At 34.9% G+C, this 25,783-nt stretch overlaps 1 protein-coding gene across 1 annotated transcript in view; it reads left to right on the top strand.

The window, feature by feature from the left end:
- LOC149785030 (kinesin-like protein KIF21A) overlaps positions 1-25,783 on the top strand; it is a 259,702-nt gene that overhangs the window by 115,909 nt on the left and 118,010 nt on the right. The window contains exons 23-27 of the mRNA XM_089978736.1: positions 4,070-4,171; positions 7,490-7,649; positions 10,870-10,915; positions 13,004-13,021; positions 23,454-23,562. Coding sequence (XP_089834862.1) covers positions 4,070-4,171; positions 7,490-7,649; positions 10,870-10,915; positions 13,004-13,021; positions 23,454-23,562 — 435 coding nt within the window. The remainder of the gene's footprint in view (positions 1-4,069; positions 4,172-7,489; positions 7,650-10,869; positions 10,916-13,003; positions 13,022-23,453; positions 23,563-25,783) is intronic.

Raw genomic sequence — 25,783 nt, 5'->3', positions numbered from 1 at the left:
AATTAAGGTCTAAGTGTATTTTACGCTTCTGAACTGTTTAAGTGCATGTTTTCCAAGACAACAATAGTAGTATCAGACCTGCCAACTCTTACTATTTTGCCGTAAGTCTTATAAAAATTACCCTTAAAATAGGGACTTACGGCTAACAAGCAAAGACTATGGAAAAATGATAGTTGCTGAAAAATCCGGATAATCGGTTAATCTTTGTTTGATATGGATTCGGGTTTCATATTAGGATTAGTGAAAAAAGTCAGGGAACCAGACTAATTTTACAGCAGCACCCCAGACGCTTTAAACTGAACCTATTTGTTCATGCATAGTGTCTGCATGATCAAACTGTTGATTATAAAGAAAGAATTAAATGGCATCCAGAAAGTAATGCATGTTTAAGACAAAAGGGGAAAAAAAGCTTCTAAAAAAGTGTTAAAAATTAACACAGAAGAATAAAAAGGAGTATTCAGATTCTTGTGAATAAAAGCTGGAAAGGACACAATTACGTTTATTGAACATCATGTGCCAATTTGAGTATGTCTAGTGGCGGGAGATATGATTGCCGTCATCATGTGAAATGGAAAAAGAATTTCCAAGAATTATGTCAAGTTGAGAGATTGCAACAAATCATTGAGTTGCATAGGGTTCGGAACTAAAGTTTGTGCAACTGTACTAGTGGTAAATAAAGTCTACATGTAGTTTACAAACTTTTCAGTTCAACATAACAAATATCACTGCTGCATCGAACTTTTAATTATGTTTTCCGGGTTTACAATAGTAGTTATTGATTTTTTGTTACACCTTACTGAAAACTGGTCAGTCTTACTGAAAAAAATCAACTGCCTTACTGAGACGGACTCGTTAGGGTTGGCAGGTCTGTAGTGTATGATATTGTGTTATACCTTACTGAAAATTGGTCAATCTTACAGAAAAAAATCAACTGCCTTACAGAGACGGACTCGTTAGGGTTGGCAGGTCTGTAGTGTATGATACTGTGTTATACCTTACTGAAAATTGGTCCATCTTATGGATTGTTATTGACTGTCTTACTGAGATAGTCATGTTAGGGTTGGCAGGTCTCTATTGACTGCCTTACTGAGATAGTCATGTTAGGGTTGGCAGGTCTCTATTGACTGTCTTACTGAGATAGTCATGTTAGTATTGGCAGGTCTCTATCTTCATTCTAACACAGTTGGAGGGAAACATTGTTGACAAATATAAAATGTGATTCTCATTGTCACTTTGTCATGGGGAGGGGTGTGACATCATCATGGCATCAGCTTTTCAAACAGTCATATATAGATTTTGCTGCCAGAAATTTGACATAAGATGAATCAACAGTGCACTACATTCACCTGCTTATTGGAATTTTAATTGCAAAGTGTGGTTAGTAGATGGCAAGTCATAGGAATCACTTTTCTAGCAGCATGTACAGTGGGGTACATCATGGCAGGGAGGTGTGGTGGTTTAGTTGTTAGCATTCTGGACTCTTGACTGAAAGTGTGTTGGTTATAATCCCACCATCAGATCAGCCTGGGTTGGCTACCATGGCATGTCCATGGCAGCACTTTATTCCAATTGACTTGGCACTAAATAATTTACCTGTGTTCCTGTTGCCATAAAACACCAAACTGAAACAAATTCAACATCATATCAGATGTCATGTTCTGTGGAACCTTTCAGCACATGCACATTTTCCTAGTTTTAATGGAATGTTGCATATATGTGGTCGTATCAGGACAAAAATATACATTTCATATATGAATTTCACCATGAGACCAGTATGCTAGGGTTGGTTATTTATTTCACATGTGAATTTCACTGCAAGATCAGTAGGCCAGGTGTGGCTATAATTACATGTTATGAGTTTCACCTCAAGACCAATAGGACAGGTGTGGCTATAAATTACACAATGTGAACTTTACCTTAAGACCAATTGGCCAGGTGTGGCTATAAATTACACAGTGTGAACTTTACCTCAAGACCAGTTGGCCAGGTGTGGCTATAAGTTACACAATGTGAACTTTACCTTAAGACCAATTGGCCAGGTGTGGCAATAAATTACACAATATGAACTTTACCTCAAGACCAATTGGCCAAGTAGGGATTTACTTTATGAATCAAATCCATTTCAACATGGTCAAATAGGTAAATCTTTCAGTTTTCTAAAGAAACAACAATACCTTGCCATATTAAAAATGATAACTGACAAACCATGAGAACACACAAGTTCAGTTAAATGAATTCAGTTAAATTACAGATGATGGCAAATGTAGAAATTCCTGTATAAATTGGCTCTATTTTATATTTGTGGATAATTTTCTGCAAGGTTTTGTGGGTAAAACTGGTACACTGTTATACTTTCACTCATTCACCCCCTACATCAATGAAATATTTGCAAATGACAGCCTAATACCAATTGCACTAGTAATACATTGCAGAAAATATCCTCAAATAGAGCTGATTTGTTCTGGAATGTCTTCTGCTAAACATCATAATTCTAATGGAGACTTATTGATTTACCTGCTAAAAATAACTGAACTCTTGTGTTTAATATCAAGGTTTGTAGTTCTCATTTTTTAATTTGGTGAGAAATATTTTTCAGACAAACTGAAAGTTTATGCCTACTGTACATGTTCAACTACAGTGTAATTCTGGATTTAGTCAGTTACTGTCTTTTCATGTTGAAAGGTATTTATGAAAGATTTCTGTGAGTAACCAGTAACGAGGTATTGTTTGTTGCAATAGATGTTGATTTTTCCATTCTTTTGTGGAGAACAGTTGTAATTGTTTGATCCAGCCAGCTGTGAGTGCCCATAAAAATGTGTACATTGGTATTTGAGATTTCATTGACTGTAAAGCTTTATCAGATTCACTAAAGTTTAGAATAACTTACAGAATGATAATGTTTTGCAAGTTCTGCGACAGTTTGTGTTTGGGGCCAAATATTCATTGATAAATAGACATTGGTGGAAGGTAGTTATGGTTTGTGTGTGTGGGACAAATACTCAGGAAATCTATTGAGATTATGCTTCTTTTGTTTTGGTGGTGTTCTAGCCTTTACCGCACATATGTGTAATTTGCAATATGCCTTGCCAATGGCCATCTTTAAAATCTTCTTATTGCTACTTCTTCTGAATGGATGCTTATATCAATATTGGCTTTCATTATGACATCTAGTTGGTCCTAAATGAAAATGGTGCTGATCTAATGTCCACTATGGCCACAACAGTGACCTTCGCAACCTTGAAATCATTGTCCTCCTGAATGCATGGTCATAATCAACATAGGATTTTTACTAAATAACTTCTTATGATGTTTCATTGGTCCTTGTGATGCCAATCAGAAATTCAGTATGCCTGCCAGTGGCCATCTTGAAAATCTTGTTATTAATCCTGAATGAATCATCATGACAGTTTCACTGAAATATTTCTTATGATGTCAACTTGATTGTAATTGAAAATGGCACCAGTCTGATAATCTAATATGACTGCCTCAATGGCCATTTGAAAATCTTGTTGTCCTTAATGATCCTCGATGACTGGTTATATTAACATTGTATAGAAATGTTGCCAGTCTGATACTGAATATGACCATTAAGGCATCCATCTTAAATATCTTGTTATCCACGATCCTCCAGAATGGAAGGTCACGTCAACACAAGGTTTCCACCAGAAGACTTCGCAAGATGTTGCCGTGTCAGTCTTAAATGGATATTGTGCAGAGTTTTAGATTTAATATGTCCATCACAGCAGCTAATATGAAAATCTTGTTATTGCTAAAGATTATGAGAGATGGCTTCAACACAACGCACTTACAAAGATGAAATGGTCTTATACTGAATATTTTACATTATTTTCTGCCAGTTGAGCATCACTTCCTTTGAGGGACTCTATATTTTATGATGCTCCAGCCTTTACCATGCATATATGTTAGTTCTTTTTGTATCATATTATTTTGTTTTTACCATGTTTGTGTACTGGTTCTTATTTTATGGTATTCTAGCCTTTATTGTGCATATATGCTGGTTCATATTTATGCTAACACGTCAGTGGCTGATTTTGTTCTTTTTTTACAGAATGAGATGGAGTCGGTTGACACCTCACTTCTAGTCAGCTCCTGTAATTTGGAGGAAGCTAGATACCTGCTGGAACACTTTATTAACATGACAATCACCAAGGTATATACTCACATTAAAGTCAGTATTTTTTAAGCTTAAAATTCATTGGATGCAAAATAAGATCGACTTTAAGTGCAACATACTGAAAATTTTGTGAATCTGTTAATAGAAAATACTGTCAGTTAAAATATTTTCAGTGTTTTGCCACCATTCACATCCAGAAATGCTTATACAGTTTGCAGCTTGTTTATTTATGCATTACAAAATATTTTTATCTAAATATAGATGGATTGAAAGAATTAGATAAATGAAATGAAATATTAATATTTTTCCCTGCAAATAAATCTGTTCATCAAGGTTGTTTACCATGGGTAATATTAACTACATTGTCAGGTAAGTTCAAGCAACCTGTCTTTGCATCTTGTTTCTTGTAAACACTGTTTGATGTAGTAAATGTTTTTATTTAATTTTTATTTACCTTTTTCGTAAACAAAATCTGTTTCCTAAGTGATAGTTCTTGAGTTGTTTGTTTGTTTGTCAGACCTAAAGCCCAAGCTTGTACAGGCCGCACCCACTTTGTTTTCACAGTTGACAGCTCTTTTGATCTATCCACAATTTTGACACATGTTCAGTGGCCCCCCAACCAAATTTCATATTCAGTTAACTCCCTGTGATCATGCTATACAGTTGACACCTGTCAAGTTGGGATTGCCATTTGAGTTTATATAGACCTGGCATCTGCAACCTTTTAGAACTGTTGTATTAGGTCTTCACAATTACAGTCATATTCATATTCATCCCTATAATTGGGGCCCCGAGTGGCCGAGTGGTCTAAAGCGCTGTCCATTACGGATCACTACCATCTCACCTCTGTCTGCGTGGGTTCGAGTCTCGGATTCAGCCAACGTGGGTATGTGAGAAAGCTTGCCAGTAGCTTCTCGTGGGTCGGTGGTTCTTTCCGGGGTTTTCCCGGGTTCTTCCTCCACCATTAATACTGGCCGCCATGTATAGCCTATTGTGTGCTGAAAAATGGCGTTAAACCTTACAACAACAAATCCCTATAATTAGTTTTGTTTTTAGTATATGCTGTAGAAAATGACAACTTGTACTGCATGCATTTCCAGGAGTCTGGCATGCCACCGTCGATACACATGCCTTATTTTGCTGAAACCTGATAGACTATGACCAGAAGGTCACTTACAGCAGTCCAGATGCACTCTCCACATAGATTTTTTTTCAAGTTTCTCAATCGTAGGTGTTCTCTCAATTACTCTTGGAACCTGGATATTGAACTTTGTGAATTGATAAACTTCTGTAGTTTGACAATTATGGGGAAAAGAAAATGAAATACTTACGATGGAGCAGTCAAGCTGACATTTATACATGTTACAGGAAAGACGCCTACACTGTAGAATGTGAATTTGGTGTTTGGAGAAGCTGGTAGGAGACTGATGTAAGAATAAACACATATTGAGTATTGTGATAGGCATTTGAAGAAAATGTATGTAGTATTTATCATATAAATTGATTTAAAATACCAACCATTATGAATTTCTTTTTAGAAAGATGAAGAAAATGCAAGTTGTTGTATTTGTAACTTTTTCCACTCAATAAATCATTTTAATTTATACACTAGTTTGGTCTTATCTACCTATTCAGCTGGATGGTTTGTTTATTTTTCCAGAGCACACCTCTGACTTACAGACAGCAAGTCTCCTGGCTGATTTGGTCAGCAAAACTTTTGACTCCTAGACCGCAAGTCTCCTGGCTGATTTGGTCAACAAAACTCTGATTCGTAGACCATAAGCCTCTTGGCTGATTTGGTCAACAAAACTCTGATTCATAGACCACAATTCTCCTGGCTGATTTGGTCAGCAAAACTCTTAACTCGCAGACCACAAGTCTTGTGGCTGATTTGGTCAGCAAAACTCTGACTTATGGGAGAATTAAGCAAAAATTGGCTTATATCAGACCTAAAATGTGGCTGAGGGTTGAGGGTGAACTTACAATCTAATCACCGTATAAGCAAGTATGTACTTAATGCAGCCACGGAATTGTGTTATGAAACAAACAATTGGGTCATAGATGTAGAGTCAGGAAGGTGGAGATTAATGCTTTATTTGTTTAGAAAAAATCAGTGAAATAAAAATGTACGTAAAATTTTATCCTAAAATATAATAGAGAAGAAACAAGCATGTATTTAAAATAGTTTGTCAGTGTAAATAATTTTCAAGCAGAAATTAACCAGATTTGTTGTACAGTATAAGGATATTACAGGTGTACTTCCCAATATAATCTTTTCATTTGAGATCTTTTACAATGAGTAGCCATTCAGAAAGTTTTCTTTAAGATTGTAGAATAAGCATCTGTTGGCAGCCTGCTAATTGTGTTCAGATTACAACCAGAGCAGTTGCAATGACTTGCCATCTCAAATCTCCATGCTTTTACTACTTATTCAATCAAATGTTCTTCCACCCCCAGATTGTGACCCTGGGAGTCCTCATGCAAAACATTGTCATTTATATTCCTGATATGATTGCATGTTCCTGCTGTTACTGCATGTATAAAGTTTATAATAGTTTATGTATATAAAGTTTAGTGACAAAATGTTTGAAAGTGTCATTATAATTGCAATGTTTGTACTGTGACCTTTGATATCCTCCTAGTGACCCCCAAGGGTGAGAGTTGAAGATGCTACTCCTCTTGCAGATAGTTAAGGCACCATTCTAGCAGGAGGTTACATTGAGGGCTGTTCAAGTAAAACATAACAGGGATCCAGGGAAGGCACTTTTAATGTGGAGGACTGACCCATAGATGCAATTTAGAATTTTCTTATCATTTTAATATGAACTCTGAAATCAAAGTACCCTGGGATATACTTTTTAAACTGCCTTCCCTGGGTACCATGTATGTTTAAATGGAACAGCTCTGAGGGAATATGACCATAAAGTTTCGTGAATTTCCACTCAGAGGAGAAAGATGATGGAGGATATCACAATATCCGTACTGAAGGATAGGTTTGGTTTGGTGGGTTCAATGCCATTTTTCAGCATATGATAGGTTATACACGGCAGCCAGTATATTTGGTGGAGGAAGTACCTGAGAAAACCCTGGGAAGAAACACCAACCCACAGGAAGCTACTGGGAAGCTTTCTCACATAACCACCTTTGCCAAGTTGAGACTCAAACCCACATGGACAAAGGTGAGATATCAATGAACTGTAAAAGCTAACACCTTAGACTACTCAGTCACCCATTACTCCATCTAAAAGATGGGCATAATGGCCAATACAGCATATTCATAATAACTCACATACTAATCTTTCAGTTGTAGGAAACCAGAGATTGTATGTAATATTCATCCATGTTTAATTGCAGGGATTAGCTTTAGCTGCGAAAGAATCTGAGAATAGAGAAATGTTGGCCAAGCTTCACCAGACAGAACTAAACAACACACTGCAGCAGGATCTGCTGAAGCATATGATGCTGGACAGAGTGGATGTAGAGGTAGACAATCTGATGACCAATCAAGCTGATGGTTAGTATGGTCAACAGATATACATTGTATTTACAGTATCATTCAATCAAGAATTTTTGTCTTGGGTTCACTTAAGGTTTTTCCTAGGATGATCACACAGAGGGGTAATTCTTCATTTTTGTTAGTTGTTTTTTTTTGTTTTTATATAAGAACAATATATGGGAATAGTTGCATCATAGTATGTTTGAACAAATGTGCTTGTGATAAATAAGTTGAAATAAAACTTAAGTTATCTTCATTATTGGCACAGTAGCAGGGATTAAGTGTTATAACAATGGCACTGTTCATATGCATTAAATCTACATGTGACCACAGAGTCATTACCACTGAATACTGAAAACTGCATGTCTGCCTTTATAGAAACTTGCAAAGTGCAGTTCGCAAAATCCTTTTAATAACTAAAAAATCAGTGACGGCATCTTGTAGCTCATTTGCAAAAAAGTCGCTTCGGAAATGCTTAATTAAAGTGCATACATCTCAGATTGAGGCTTGGTATTAATAATGAATGTTAAGATTTTGCTTACCCTCATGTAATTGAATTGTGCATGATTCTCACAGACATTGAAGCAGGAGGAGGTGGAGATTTATCATTAAAACCAATGGGGATTTGTGCAATCACTCATACTTGCTTAAACACTGGGCTTGTATAGTCTTGCATATTTATTGAATTTTCTTTTATAATTGGGAGTTGGGCCTATGCTCATGAAATTTAAATGAGCATATTGTGTTAGCTTCCTGTGTCCATCTGTCCAGTTAAGTTACGTGTTTGGGTAAATATGAACACATTTCTGCAGTTTGACAGTCTTAAGGTTTTTATGGATAATTGGCCAAAGTTTTGCTTTTCACTTCATAATAAAATTCAAAACTTGGTTCCAGTCCAACAACATATATTGAACCAGTTTAATAAGAAGGGCATTGTAAAAATGGTGACCATTTTCTATTGTAAAATCTCACAGACTACCATAATTAAAGTAAATTTATATGCTTTCAAATCTTTATTACACCATCTTTCCATAAAAAATCATAATGAAATTTATCATATCTTTTTATTCTTAGAACATGGCATTTGTCCATCAAATACATTTCTTGATCACAGGTGATAAGTTCCACTGCCTCTTGAATTCAGGAATCCTAAAAAGACAAAAGATGAAAAACTTAATCCTCCAATCAATATCATATAAACAAAGGAAACAGACTCTTATCCATTGCCTACTGTGGCTGTGTCTAGGTGGCTACCAGCTGTGTTTCTAGTTTGTGCTGTGGTATGATCAACATTGTACTGTACAGCCTCTACAACTCACTTTAATTTTGTGGACTGGCCTGGTAATTCATACATGTTATTCATAAACCATTCATGTCCATGTAGACCTGACCTTAGTTCCTGAAGAAGAGTCTAAAGATGAAAGAGAGAAAGAAAAAAAAAATCAATTATTGGAAGATGACATCTTCCTGGTGCCTGACACCGTTCTAATATCTTCTTGAAGTTGCAAATGAAGAGGTTAATTCAAGAGATGAGGTGCAGTTCCTTTCATTAAAGGAGTCTTTTGGCCTCCACTCTTTCTTCAGGCCCTTCTCATTCTCCACTAAATTTACTGGGAGATTGGCCGTCTAGAATTTGGCAGCCAATTGGGCACAAGTACCCTACAAGCCTAGTATGGCCGTTGGGTTTGTATGACAAGGTACATGGGGTACAGACTGTTTAGGCTGATTTTTCTTACCAGCTGTTATTACTAAATGCTGCTGTCCTGTAGTCAGCCTTTTGGTCCAGCTGTGCAACAGGCCAAGCATACCAGGTAATTGTGATCAGTCCTTTTGATGGACCATATACGGAATCATTTGGGGACTGGTATAACCAATGTTTTGCATCCAGCTGCCTGCCAAGCCAGAATTCCATCTAGCCATTCTTTGGGCCTTCGGTACAGCCAGTCTTCTGGCCTTCTGGCCCATTTGAACATATAGTGTCATTTGCTCTGCTGTTTGAGAGATCGACAATGAATTAATGTCACATGACACAAGCCTTAAACTGTACTCATTATTTTGTGTCTCGCTCACTCCTGATGCTGCTAGATATAATCTCAGACTTGAACTTGGAAACATGTTTTTTGTTTTCTTTATTTTTTATTTTTGTACATGAACTATATGGGTATCTTGTAGCTAATTATATTACCTGGGTAATTATGAACAGGCGGGTACCTGAGTACCCCTGTAAACTTTGACACCTCTAGGGGTGGTTGGGAGATAGATCCGCTATTCCACCATTGTAACTGTCAGGGTTGATGTCTTGCACTGTTTGACTATTGGACCTCCTTCACTATAACCATTTACTGATTCTCTTAAATTCATTCGTAGGTAGCCCTGTAGGTAGCCTAAACTGTTAATGAACAAAAAAATAGATTTAAAGAACTAAAATTGTTTACTCACATGTCTGGACAATAATGATTTGGCCAAGTTGCAGTGAACTCATGAAAGCATCAAATCCAAGAGTCATTCATTTGTCAAACAAAATAAAATATCCTTTGCTTTGAATATTAAACTTCTACACAAATCACATATGCCAATTTAGATAAAAAATTAAGACCATGCTGTGGAATGTTCAAAACCTTAGATCGTCTACCCTTGCTAGAATTTGTTTGATGCTGATGTGGCTATTACATTACAGATGGAGAATCCCATTTTTTAAAGAATTCATATGCTTAAAAAAAGCTCTGAGTCTGAGAGGAAATATCTTTAAAAAACAAAATAAAAGGAAATAAATAAAATTGTAAAGAATTGCAATTAAGTGTTTAATATTGTTTTTTCTGTTATTTGCTTTGGGCATTATTTTGCTGTCTGATTCGGCATCTGATCATTTATACAATAATAAACTCAGGAAAAAAAACATCGAACTCATTATTTAAGTTGAGAAGTCTAACATCTTGAGTACTAAACAAAATCTTCCTCAGAGAATCAAGTGCATCATTATGTATGTGCCAAGGTTTTCTGTGTTGTTGACTTGTAAGATAACTGTCCATGTGAGCCTGGACTGGCCACCATGGAATATCCTTGGGAAAGACTCTTAGCATGATAGAGCCAATAATGTGTTAAAAGTGCCATTGAAGCCGACAGAATAAACAAACTTTACATTGTAAACTTGTGTTACTGAGCTCTTTCCATGCTTTTGCTTTTACCAATTGTTTTACTATACCTTGTGATCAAAGAAAATCTGTTGGTTTCATTGCAGACATGGATAGTTCTGCAAGTTCTTGTTCATCCTCCCCTGTTGACAGGTGAGTGTTACATGACAAATGCAGACACATGAATTATAATTATTTTCTCATATGCAGTCACATGCATATTAACAGTGAAATATGTTTTGAGGACACATCTGTATACAGAAAACCAGCCTGCAAAGGACACTTTCTGTTTCAGGAAATCCTAATGAAAATACCTTGATAATTGTTCTTGGTATGAAAGACCTCTCTCTGACATTGACAAAGAACACTTGTTTTTGTTCCAAATGTCCACTCTTACTAAATTTATATGATTTTCTACAACATAAGGAAAAATAAACTTTTTAAATTTTTTAAACGTATTTATCTTCTGTGTACATGTACATTTCTTACTTTAAACAAGTGTTCTGTGACTTTCTGCTTAAGCGGGTGAAACAGGAACTCCTTGCATATGAAGTAGTAATATTGAAAAAAGTTGCGTTTGATTACAGCAACTGATGTAGGAGATACATGACTGTAAAGAAAACTTTAACACAAAATCATAACATCATTGTTTCCATCAATTATGAATATGCAGTATGTAAAATACTCTTCTAAATCTTTGCACATTTGGGAAATCGTTCTAACAGGACATTTGCCTATTAAGAACCAAATTTTGTATTCCTTTAAGTGTTCCTTTAAACAGGTTTCACTGAATTTTACATACATGTATATATTTAGTAGAAAAGTCATGCAATATACCAAATTTAAAGAGATTCACATTGAGAGCTTAATAAAACCATATCATCAGAGTCTGTTCAGTTAATGTGTGCTTATGTTTGAACACCAACAGTCTGTCTATGTTGCTTTATGGAATATTTCATACCTTGGTGATATGTTGTTTGTGTCTTAAATTGTTAATTAATTCCATTGAATTTCAAGCTGAATTTTCACACTTTTCTGTGAGAAGAAATCTTTATAGGCTAACATTGCAATTACTGAATTATTGAATGCTACTGTTTTCATACTAACATTTCAAGAAGTATACATATTGTTTAAATTTTGGAACTAAAACTAACTCATATATTAAATTGTTAGTGTCTATTAATCTACTAACCTTGACCAAACCATTCATTTATCAGGGTTTGATTTTTATATTAGAAAGTATGTGGCCCTTGTACAAGTGGTTTTTGAAAAGTACATGTCCAGCTGTAAAAGCAGATATATGGTAAGCTGTTAAAACATGCACCAGCAAATGTTTGGGTGGCTTTAGAATTTTTTAATTCAACTGTGACATTGACTGATAGGCTAGTTTATAAATCCACTTGGCCAGATAACAAGTACTTTGGAAAAGACACTTTTCCTTTCATAAAACCACTTGCAGAGTTCAAGCATTGCAGACTAAAGATCAAACTCTGATTACTTTGTATGGATATCTATCTAGTATCACTTTTTATTAAAGCCTCATATAATCCAAGTTTTGACCAAACAAAAGACATTGTTTATTATTAGATATGATTTTTGAATATTACATAATATCTGTTGATTAGAAGAAAAACATCCAGTTATATCAATACAGTGTTGAATTTAAGTTAGATAGTCTGATACAGCTCTCCCTTATTATAATGTGTTTCATTATAACAATTTTGGATATTACATGGTACCACTATGGACCCCATGACCATCATAATAGACATGTGTAACAATATGTAACAATATGGATTGTAATACAGTAAGTGTTATATCTTTGTTTCCTTTACAAAACACCATTGTTTAGCAAATTTTGATAGTTCCTTGATAGTTCCAGTCATAACGCAGTCAGGTATATGCTAGTCTCAATATATCAGACTTGTACATAATGATGTTTTCACTGTAATAAAGTTTGGTACATAATTGAGTCCACAGTTATGGACCCTGACCAGCATGTTATAAAGAACGAGGGCTGTATTATGATTGCTATAAGCCCGTAGGTGTGCAGTAGTTACTTGTGAAAAATCCTACAATATACATGCATGTCTAATGACTAACTGTAACATGTTTAGAAGAAAAATAAGTGAAACTTGGGTCTTTGTGAATTCTTTGAAACAGAATGCGTGACACTTAGATTTTTTTGATTATATGGAAACATTGATTTTTCTCCCAATTTTGATTAATGAAACTGCTCAGGAGAAAACATATTGTCCGGTGAGTTCATGTATGAGATAAAAATATATCCTTGGTCCTTTGCATCAAAGGTCTCAAAACCAATTCCCACCTTGCTAACAGCCTCTGCAAATTAGACTTTGTACATTTATTCACCTGGCTCTGCTTGTACATTTACTATTATAAATAATTACATAGATTGATGTGTGCATCATCCTTGCATGAAACTTGTCCTGGGCCATGCATTCTCTGTGACATCTATTTGATTACCAGAAGGTTTTGATTTTCATGGGAAGTTTTTAGTATGACACATTTCATAATATCTTCACAATTTCATGACCTGTATAAAAATAAATTCTTTCAAATTATACTATCAAATTCAAACGTTTTACATTTACTTTTTTTCTTCTCATTTTGTTTATCTCTGGTCTCATAGAGCAAGCATCGCCTGAAAAAAGAGAAATTCCATGTCATAGAGTAAATTGTTGCCAGATTGTTTAAGTTTCTAACCTGGTAAGAAGAAGAATAAATTTGGCCCTTGCTTCCCCTTAATTTCTCAGAGTTGTTAGGGAGTAACTGGAGTGATGCACAATATCTTCACCAGTAAATATTTATCTTTTGTACCTTATTTGACACAGTGCTTGCACATACCTTAAAATGAATCACACACACACATACACATCCCATTGGGGTCAAAACTTGCATAAAATATAGCAACCTTTGGCATCTTTGTCTTGATTCTTGCATGCATCATGGGAGGGAAGTAGTTGCTAAATTCTGCCCAGACCATTTTAATTTTCTCTCAACCCACTTCCAATGCTTATAGCATCATCACCACTTAATTCTGAGGTATAAAATGGTTTCTCTGTTACTGAGAGTAACATTATTAGGGGAGAAAATAAACCTCCAGATTGGAGAGTTCCCAACATAAGGAGCTAACTCTTCTTTTTAAATCGTTTTCAATTTCAACATCATCACTTGTGCTTATCATAAGCTTATCATCATTAAATTTATCCAGTGATAATATTTTCATTGGAGATTGTGGTATTATGTTGATTGTAATAATGAACCTTGGTTTAATGCTGAAAGTCTCAGCCATGGAAATGGAATCACCAATAGATCATTTATCACAATCCCATGTTCCTTCTTTTTGTACTGACAAAAAAACTGGTTTAAAGAAAATACAACTCAAAGTTCTTTAGAATGAATTTGAGACTGAGTTTTCACTTCCCACCAATCAAAAGCTGTTTTAAAGTAAAATCTTTTGTGATTGGTTGACATAAGATCACAGTCACAAACATAAGCTGAAAAGTTTTTAAATTATTTGATGTTCAGTCAAGTCTACATTACCTTGGGTGCTATAGAGTATAAGAACACTCTGCACAACTCTACCCAGCTATATTATATATTTATTTCACCAACAATTATAGTTTTACAATTGTTTAATTCATAATGTTAATTATAAGATTAAAACATTCAGAACAGGAAACAGTTTTTTTTCTGAACAAGTTGAGACTTCAGTGATCAATATTTTAAGTTATTTAAAGTAATCACTAAATTGTTGCTTCATAATCATCACGTTGCACTACATGTCTGCAACATGATGCAACAGTGCTAGATATCACTATAAACTGCCACACAGCATACATCGTAGCGATAGGACTGAGAAATTGTTAAAGCTACGTTAAAAATCCAAATAACACACACATCATCACATTGAAAAAGACATTCATATAGACATTATTACATGTTGACATTTCATTAAAAATTTTCATTGCTGCTTTTAATGTAATGCAGAAAAAGGCTCATGGTTTTTGTTTGCCGACTATTTGAACTATGCATATAATTTTTTTTGATCATGCTTCAAGCCAGGGAAAGAATAAAAGTTTTATTGAAATTTCTCGGATTGAATGAAATGTTTAAGAAAAGATAACAAGAAACTACCTTGTCTTGAAGCAAATATTTATTTTTTGACACCTGCCAAACCCATTTTTTATGTACAGTAACAGAAGTCACTTTATTTGGATCATAAATGTTTTTCATCAAGTTGAGGCCCAATTATGAATCTTTGTATTCAAGTTCCTCCTTCCCTGAAAATTAGCAAACTCCTTTTTGATATTTTTTTACAATGGCAACCTGGAATATTTGTTTTTAATCTTGCTTCTTGAGGTATGAAGTTTGTTTTATTTTGTGCCATGTAGAATTTTAACCATGTAATAAAAAGCATAAAACTGTATGCCTTTATGCTTTCGTGGTTTTTTCTGAACTGATAGGGGTGATAACCATTTTATTGAATAACTTTCATATTGGGGCTATATATCTGCTAAACAAGGATCGCTCCAGTGGCCTAATGGTTAGAGCATCCACCTCGGCTGCAGGAGGTTGTGGGTTCGAACCCCTGCTGAGTCATACCAAAGACTTTATAAAAATGGTAATAACATCTGCCTTACTATGTGCTCAGCTTTAAGAGATTAGTGTTACGACTGGTCGGCCTGGTGTTAGGATAATGCATCTGGGTGGGACATGATACTACATGTCTGCGGCATGATGCCCCAGTGCTAGACATCACTATAAACTGCCACACTGCAGACATCTTTGCGATATGACTGAAAAATTGTTTAAGCTATATTAAAAATCCAAATCACCTGCACTCTCTGCTAAATAATGATGCAGAATACTGTATTTGGTGAATGTCTTATAAATTTCATATTACCATAAAACAGTAATGGATATTTGTATCTAAAATGGAAAACTGTTTTCAGGGCTCAGTTATGCCTTCAGTTTATGTGGTAATTTACTTCAGACAAAGACAGCTGTAGTAGTTAAGGAGTACTTGAATTGTTTGATGCATTTTTCTTTATGTTGAGTAATGGAACCATAATTGTAATGCAGTATTTTAAAGTGCAGTTTCATAAGTTGTCTTGACTTTTCAAGTCTTTAATTTCTGGTTGACAGATTTATTGTACCTGAGGGTTTTTTTTGTTTGTTTTTTTTGTAGAAAGAAAGATGAGATGGTATTTTTAAAGTTGGCCTATCATGATTCACTTTTTCAGTTCATCCATTCTTCCTTCTGTCCATCTATTCATCTCACTTTATTTTCTGCACAGAACAAGATTACTGCCCGATGACCACTGGTGACATTCACTGACATTATAACACTTCACACTTAACAGACGGGCCCCAAGTGGCCGAGTGGTCTAAAGTGCACACTGTTCTGGATCACTGCCATCTCACCTCTGTCTGTGTGGGTTCAAGTCCAAGGCTCGGCTACCATGGGTACATGGGAAAGCCTGCCAATAGCTTCTTGTGGATTGGTGGTTCTTCCCTGAGTTTTCCAGGGTTCTTCCTCCACCAGTTATACTGGCTGCCATGTATAGCCTGTCTTGTGCTGAAAAATGGCGTTAAAACCTTGAACAACAACAACAACTTAACAGACTCTCAGAAGTTTTCTGGTCCAGATTTCCTCATGAATCACTTTGTATTTTTCTGTCAGCATTAGAATGTTATAATGATAGAACAACTTTGCTCAGCCTGCAAAGCACATCTAACTTCAGTTTTCCTGTTGCTGGGTTTGTTAGGTAGCTTGTCTGCACTCCAGTAGTCCTTCATGGTTTGTATGCTCCACAGAGGAAGTTACCAACTTAAACTTGAGATGAATTCTTGAGTTTAAGTTTGGATTTTTAAAAAATGTAGCTTTGCAGTTTTAGTCATTGCTCAATGTCTGCAGTGTGGCAGTTTATAGTGATGTTTAGCACTTGGGCATCATGCTGCAGACATGTAGCATCGTGTCCTACCCAGTCACATTAAACTGAAACCAGGCAGACCAGTCTTAGTACTAACTTCTTAATGCTGAGTGCCAAGCAAGACAGCTGCTAGTACCATTTTTATAAGTCTCTGGTATGACTTGGCTGGGGTTTGAACCCATGACCTCCCACATCTGAGGTGGATGCTCTAACCACTTAGGCCACTGAAGCAGTGTATTTCTGAGTCTCATCCTCATGGGTTTTCATCGCTCAAATCTAAAAATCTGTTGGCAGATTTCACCACTATAATTTGAAGAAAAAAGATGCACTGTTTTGGAGTTTAGATAAACAATGAAAAATATATGATGTGTTTATGCTTTTATGAATAATTTATCCCAACTTTAAAAAAATCAATTATTTTGTTGTATACTGTTAAATGATATATTTTATCTTGAGATTGAACTGAATTTATGCACAAGAAGATGCATACTGTTAAACACACAATGCAGACTTAGGCCCTTTGCTACTCACCTGCACTTGCTTAAAACTTGGATGTCTTTGCACTGTTGAACTTCTTATATTTCTTAGCCAGTGATTTCTTCACATTGGGAGCAAGCATGTTTTGGCATTTTGTCATGAATTTGACAAGAGATGCCCTTAAATATTCCTCTTAAAAACATCTTGAACAATGCAATAATAATTAAACAGGATAAAAAATGAAAAATACTTACTCTAATGTGTCTGCCAAAAGATAATTGATTATGGTCGGTTTCTCCATTTCTGAGAGTTGTAACACATGATTGTCAGACCAACACACTTTTGTTTTCTCACAAGAACTCCTATAATTATTGTTGGATTTGAAGCAGATTTGGCATGGAGTTAGATACTTATGAGATCATGGCAAAATTCATTTGTCACCTTTCTGTGTCATTGTTAATTTGTTATTAGATTTGAACCAAATTTGATGTGCTGTTTGTTATTGACGAGGGATTGACTGAGTTCATTTGTCAGCCTTTTGCATAATCATTTAGTTGAATTATAGCACCAGATTGTGAGACCCACCTACTTTTTTCCACAGAGTAATCACTTAAATATTATTGGATTTCAACCAAATTTGGTTTTTGCAGCTTGATATTGATATATCTTTGCTTAGAGTTGAGTATTCTGCATCATTGTTTAGCAGAGTTATAGCTCATGATTGTCAAACCCACCTGCTTTTATTTCTGCACAATTACTAACTTTGTTATTTTGCTTTATTATTTTTGGATTTCAACCAAATTTTATTGTTAATCTGATGAGGACAGCAAAAAATGGGAGACATAAGTTACCGAAATTTACATCATACAGTATCATATTTGACTGAAAAGTGGTTCATGATAAGAAGCTAAAGTTTAAAATATATTTCACATTGGCAGTGAAAATCTGTATGCAGTTGGACAGTTTATAAAGTTGCCATCCACAAGTAATCCTCTTATATTTCCAGATTTGGGAACAATATATTTGATATGTTTGCTAATTGAATTTGACTTAATCAGCTACATGTATGCAGCATATTTAGGACATACTTGCTTATAAATTGAGTCTAACTTCAATCAACAAAGATCTTGATCTGCCATAGCATGATGTACCTGAAGATCAGGGTCTGTATTCTACTGATTACTACAAACAACCCATACAGACCCAGCTCTGCAGTCATATGTGATGGCAGATCTGGGTCTGTGCAGTTTGCAGTTGGACACGTAAGCAAGTATATACAGTAGTTTTGGAAAATTAATGACATGACTGCAAAAAGTATCTTAATGCATCATATATTACAGCTTTCCATAAAGTTTTAAACCCAAAATAGCATTAGATTATTTGATAATTTTTGAAGACGGTATATCTACATTATAATAGACAGTTAACTGAATTGCTTACCAATGAAGGAGAGTTCATTTGAAAGTGAGAGTGGTCTCATATTACATGCCATGGTGTGTAGGCTTGCACAGAAATCATATGTTAATTGAATAATTAAAATTCTATACAATCAACCAAGTTACTTGACTATCAAAGGGTGTTAACACAAAATGTACAAGATGTTCAGTAGATTAGTGAGTTACAGACTTGATTGGTTTCTTTTGATAACCATGAAGTGGATTCCATGGGATATGGATATGGTCTAGTTTAGCAACCATGAAGTGGATTCCATGGGATATGGATATGGTCTAGTTTAGGATTCCATGGGATATGGATATGGTTTAGTTTAGCAACCATGAAGTGGATTCCATTTGATATGGATATGGTCTAGTTTAGCAACCATGAAGTGGATTCCATGGGATATGAATATGGTCTAGTTTAGCAACCATGAAGTGGATTCCATGGGATATGAATATGGTCTAGTTTAGCAACCATGAAGTGGATTCCATGGAATATGAATATGGTCTAGTTTAGCCATTATCTGCATTTAAATTTAGAAGAAAAAGAAAAAAATTCTGCTGGTGAGACAATTTTCATTAAAACCTGATGGCCTTATCACAGTACAACCATTAATGTTTTGGTGTGCCAATAAAACGTTGAGTTGTCAGTCAGTACTCCATCTAACTTGAAGTAGACAAGATAATATCTTATGCTCTGTTTACCCATGTAATGTAGTTTATCCTGTACAAATGTCACAATTTTAAAAAGTCTTTCCATTTAAAGAGTCTGGACAAATTCTGAGTGATATTTTATTTTTACAAAGATTTATTTACCCTCATCAGTGCTCTGTCAGCACACCATAATACTTTTCAACCATGAGAATCATGAACCTGCCTTGTAGTGACATGTTCTGTAGATGAACATTCCTCCCTTAATCACAAACTGACACAGACATTGATGTGTACTGCTAAAATAACAAACATAAAACAAAAAGAAAAACTAAATTATTACTTAGAATATGTTATCTTTTTTCCTGTGTAATTCGTAACTACTATGATCTTTAACTAATAAATTGTTATTCTTTTCTCTTTCTCCAACTTGACGGCTGTCACCGAATACTTGTGATGGATGATCTACATGGGCTTCCTCTCACTGGCCTGTGATCATATGACTTGGTCACATGACTTACCAAATGTAGTGACTTCTGTTGCTTTACCTTCCTAGTCTTATTATTTTGCTTCTTGCTAGAGATCTTTTGGGTTTAATGATTGGGTTCAATTTTACTGCTGCATATATACTGTGATATATACATCTGCTGCCAATATACTGTGATAAGTGCCTTCTAATATGAATGTTGTAAATGTGTACTGGTATGTTCTGAAACCTGTCACAAAACCATGTGGTAAGATTCCAGTGAACTATTGGCCTCAAACTTTTGTTCTTTCACCATTCACACAGAAGGTATTGCTGAAAATTGTAGCACATGGTTTTGTTGATCTCTGAAAAGCATTATATGCAAACATTCTCTTCATGTACCTCAATTTCTTTGCTCGAGTCTCCATTCAGTATAGTTTAAAGTTGTCATATCTTATTTGTTCCATTTATGTTAATTTATTGTACGTAATTGGAGTACAGTTGAATTTATTACTTACCGTCTATAATTGCTGATAAGTCGAGTCAAATTGTTAACAACAAAGATCCAGATCTGTCATAGCATAATGTGCCTGCAGCTTGTTCTTCTGATTATTTCTGACGAACTGCAGAGACCCATTGTGTGATGGCAGATCTGGGTCTTTACATTTGCAGTTGGACTTGTCTTATAAGCGAGTATAGATGGTATTATGTTTAAAAATGGCACTGATTCAATATTCATTTTTAAGTGTTCAGTTTCAGTTTACATTATATAGTTAGGGACAACTGTTACATTTAAGATTTTAAGGCATATCTTAAGAAGTACATGATCTGATTATTAGACATATTTTGCAATCACATGTGTTTTTGGATGAAATACACACTCTTTGCCTTCATGGTTACATATACCAACCACTGTGTCAGAAATATGCCAGCAGGGTCGTAATGGGTGCTTGTACCAATCACTTTGTCATAATAAATTTGGGATCTCCAAATTGCTTTTAAACAAGCATTTTGCACATAATTTCATATCAAGAGCTTTCTTGCACATGAATTATCACATGAAAAGAGTTTTGTCTTTAAGGTTTCTCAGTTTGTAAGTGTAAAAGTGTGATCTAGAATGGCAGAATGTTTTAATTAAATATTTTTCATTTTAGAATTATCATCACCATAATTGATTTAGAAATTTATTTTTTTAACATCAAATCACAGGATGATCCCTAAAAATCAAAATCATTGCAGATGAATTTTGTCTGACTAAAGAAGTTAAGCTGAAGTCGGTACAAAGGTCAGGCTATGAAGGTTTTCAAAAAGATTTTAATCAGACCTAGGTTAATGGGCAATTTGCATATATTTATCTGTCCATGTCATTTATTATTCGTATAGATTATTCAGATTTGAACAATTTCTTAAACACATTCCTAGATATCAGTAGTTGTAAATAAGTGTTTATTTTTTCAATTAATAATCTCCCATGTACAACCACAGAGAGGTAACAAATGCGAGCTTAATATTGTTATCATATTGACAGTCATAATTGGACTTGCTTTATTACAGATGCTATATTGGTTCCAATATCTGTTCTCTTTTATAAATTTATATCTTTAATCTCACTTTAATTGCTGTCAAATTTTGTTGTTTAGTGATGATTACATTTCTTGGGACTAAGACATGAAAACTGATAAGGCAACTACACTTCCAGAATGGTGCAGACATTTTCCGCAATCAAAATTATTGTTTACAAAAGTTATATATATACATACACGTGATTGACTGTAAATACATTATTTGTAAATATATTTCAATGGTTTTTATGCCATTCATTTATGGATTTTAATCAAAATACCTGCTGAGCAGTAATTTATACAATTGAAATTAAATTTCAGGAGCATTGTTCTCCTTGGATCTTTTTGACTTGTTGGGCATAGAAAAGTACTGCAAGTAAGCAGCGTACCTTCATTCCTCAGGCATGTCTTGATTATTAGGTGATGTTCTTTAAATCTTGAAACAAACTGCAGTAAACTAATCACTGGCATATTATGTGTCATTGGTTTTCTGTTACACATCAAAATTACTCTTTTAAAAAAAAGCACAACATACAGTACAATGATGCAGCAAAGGTGATATTTGCTGATCAAATAACTGGCCATTATTTTTTTATCAATTGGAAGGCCACCCACTTAAAAACTAACATTTCTTATCGCCTGAGCTAATGAAGCCCAACAGAACTTTAAGATCCTGGTGGCAACCCTGAAAATACATGTAGTGATAATTTGTCATTTTGATTTTCATGCTTGATATGTCACACAAATAAAAAAAAAAGTTAATTTTCTTAATTGGTGTTTCCCAAATCATTGAACCAAAGGCTGTTTGAATGGCTGTATTATTCAAAGGAATTTATATCCACATCAATCAGCAAATACAGTTGTCATCTTCAAATCATGTTTATATTCATCAGATTAATTTAATTTTAAAATCTTGTGAACATTCCAGTTTATTTATAAATTTGTTATAATGATCTACACCTTTACTGTGCATTACAACAGACTGAACAGTTTTTTTATTAAGCTGTGTATAGTGTTACAGTATGTCACATTTTGTAAGGGATTGATTGAAATAATGACATTTTTAAAAGCACACTGCTTTTGCAGATTTATAGAAAATAAAAAATATTCTAAATTAAATGGGGATGTCAAATTTTGAACTTTTTATTTCTCATGTGAAGAATTGACAAAATTAGCAAAAGCATGGTGATGCCATACTATTGTGATTGACAGCACTGTAATTGAGAATCATACCCAACTTGCTTGTTTCAACCTTCATTATTTTTACTAACGTACCATTTGTCATCAGCTATATACAAATAGTAGCATTGCAGTCAACTAAATTCCTTTAAAAAATGTTATTATTAATCAAACTGTATAATCTTTTATCATGGTTTCTAAATTTTACAAGAAATGCATCTAAACTTCTGTACTGTTTTGATATAATAAAGACAATAAATTAATAATTATATCATATATTGTGCAATGTACAGATACCACATACAAGGCTGTGATATTAGTTTTTTTGTCACATTATTCTTCCTGAATTTTATGCAAGCACTGTTTTGACTTTACATAGTTGATATTTACCACATATAGTTGCTTATGAGACAAGTCCAACTGCAAACTGCACTGACCCAGATCTGCCGCTGCATAATGAGCCAGCATATCTTGGTTGGTGCAGTTTGTTCAGAGTAATCAGATGAACAAGGAACATAGAACCTGATCTGCAGGTGCATTTTGCTATGGTAGATCAGGATTTTTGTTGTTGGCAGTTTGACTTGACTTTAAAGTGAGTATATATGGTAAATATAAAGCCATAGCATTACATGTTAATACAATTTTAGGTAAATGTATGTAAAAGGTAATGTATGTGATATAGATACAGATGGTAGTACCAGACATTACCTCAGATTTATTATGTTTCACTTGTGTTGTTTTTTTTTAAAAATTTTCTTTTATTATGTCATTGTATGCATGTCTTTAGCTGATTGATTGTATTCAGTGTAAACCCTGTCTATATGCCTGAACGCAATGCTAATCATTTTAGTTCATCCTCAAATTTTTTTTACCAAAGTTTATATTTATATTAACTTTTTACTCTATGTATTGTGGTTTTATTTTTTCCTCCCCCTTCCCACCTCCACTTGTGGGAAACAGCATGTTTGAAAGCAAGATTGAGTCATCGCAACCAGCTCAAATAATATCAATTCCTGCTGTACCTGTGACCTCCTCATCACCTGGAGATTTGGCTGCTCGTAGAGAGAAGGTAAGAACGTTTCATTGTCTTCAGTAATTATGTAGACAGTAGACCCTAATATTTTACCACGAAATGATGGTGAGGTTAAAGGTCTGGACATGGGTTATTTGGAGTTTTTAGGATTTTAGATGCAGACTTTATTCACTCATTTTCATATACAAGTAACACAAATGTACAAGAATAATAGTAGTATAAACAATAATGCATGTTAGTGTTGTGATGCTTCATCAAAATGATTAAAGATTGGTTGAAAAAGCAATATAATTGAGCAGTCGATTATGATTTTCAATAATCAGTTATGAACGATTCAAGTTTTCTGCTTTGAAATCTTTTGCTTTTACACAGTGAATTTGACTGTTTTCACTGCAGTACAAGCTAACATGTCTATTAGATCAATAAGACACAATTTTAGACATGTACTACTATTGGTCATTCATCCCCAGTATCAGACACACAGCGTTTTTGTAAGATAATCAGGATGATGGTGATAATTCCATGAATTCAGGGGCACAGAAATGTTCCAAGTATGCAGACTGACATCTGTGAAAAATGTGGAAAATATCTCCAACCATTTCAAATCATTGGTTAATCAGTTCATATGAACTGGTCATTGATCTTTAAATTGAAACTCATTTCCAACATTAAAGTACAATCTAACCAGATGTTTGTTTTAAATGTTATCATGTGCTACATAAGTCATCTAGAGAGTGCACAAATGCTATGTATTCCATTTTGTACTTGACGAACTGAGCCTCACCACCATTTTTTTGTAAGATCTAGACTTGTATTCTTTATGTGTGTGCACACCTAGATATGCAATTATTAATGTGACAAAAATAGTTGTATAACAGTATTTAACCATAGTCAAGTGCAATTTGCCTGCTTGCGGCTTGTTTCTTATGTGGGGAGTTTTAGGCAGAAGAGATGAGATATATCAGTAGCTGCCTCTGATATGAGAAGAGGGGCTTATAAGATCCTCAAGTTCAGAATTTCTGAAGCATTGTTTAAGCAAAAGAAGCTAAGAAAAAAGCACTTTATATGGTCAGATTACACAAAGTTGTTCATTTAATAAAATAGTTTCATCCATTCACTGCATGTTTGAATCTCAGTGAAACTTTTCTAAAGCTTGATACTATCACAACAAAGAGTTTGGCTGTTTGTGGAAGTGGTCAGTTGACAGAGCTTTGATTATTAATGGTATTATAAAGATCAAAATACATTGTACAGTATGTGGCCAGTCAGCAGAGAAATTGAGTTACAGAGGGGCTGGGCTCCAGTGGCCTAGTGGGTTCGATCCCCAGCTGAGTCATACCAAGGACTTATAAAAATGGTACTTACAGCAGCCTCGCTTGGCGCTCAGCGTTAAAAGGTTAGTGTTAGGACTGGTCAGCCTGGTGCCAGGATAATGTGACTGGGTGGGACATCATGCTACATGTATGTGGCATGATGCCCCAGTGCTAGATATCACTTTAAACTGCCACAATGCAGACACTGTAGCGATATGACTGGAAAATTGTTAAAGCTACAATAAAAATCCAAATCACACACACACAAATCACATAAAGGGGCTAGTTTGCAAAACTTTCCAATTTTAGTTTGAAGCATAAAGTATCATTTGTCCTCAGCTGAGTACAAGACTGTCACTGGCAGTCTGGGCAGTGTGGAAATGGCTGTAATTGTCCTATCATGCAGGTCAGTACAAGACTGTCACTGGCAGTCTGGATGGTATGGAAATTGCTGTAATGATCCTCTGAAGCAGCTGAGTACAAGATTGTCACTGGCAGTCTGGATAGAATGGAAATGACTATAATTGTCCTCATGCAGCTCAGTAAAAGACTGTCACTGTCAGTCTGGACAGTATGGAAATGGCTGTAATTGTCCTATCATGAAACTCAGTAAAAGACTGTCACTGGCAGTCTGGATGGTATGAAATGGCTGTCACTGTCAGTCTGGATGGTATGAAATGGCTGTAACGATCCTCTGATGCAGCTCAGTACAAGACTGTCACAGGCAATCAGATGTTATTGAAATGGCTGCACCAAATTCTCAGCAACCAGAAATGTTTAGATATCAAATGGTTTATTTTTTATTGTTTACCACAGACAAATCCACCTGACCCTAACTCACCTCCTCACCCATGGTTGTAGGTAGGGAATGGCAGTACCAAAGACAATCTAGTGGTGATGGCACTTCAGTACCATTGTCATGGAATGCATGCTACATCTTTATC

Source organism: Sinohyriopsis cumingii, chromosome 13 (assembly GCF_028554795.1).
Source record: "Sinohyriopsis cumingii isolate HCF-2022 chromosome 13, ASM2855479v2, whole genome shotgun sequence".
NCBI classification, from domain to species: Eukaryota; Metazoa; Mollusca; class Bivalvia; order Unionida; family Unionidae; genus Sinohyriopsis; species Sinohyriopsis cumingii.
Note: the sequence above shows the minus strand (reverse complement) of the source record. Positions and strands in the feature narration are given on the sequence as shown.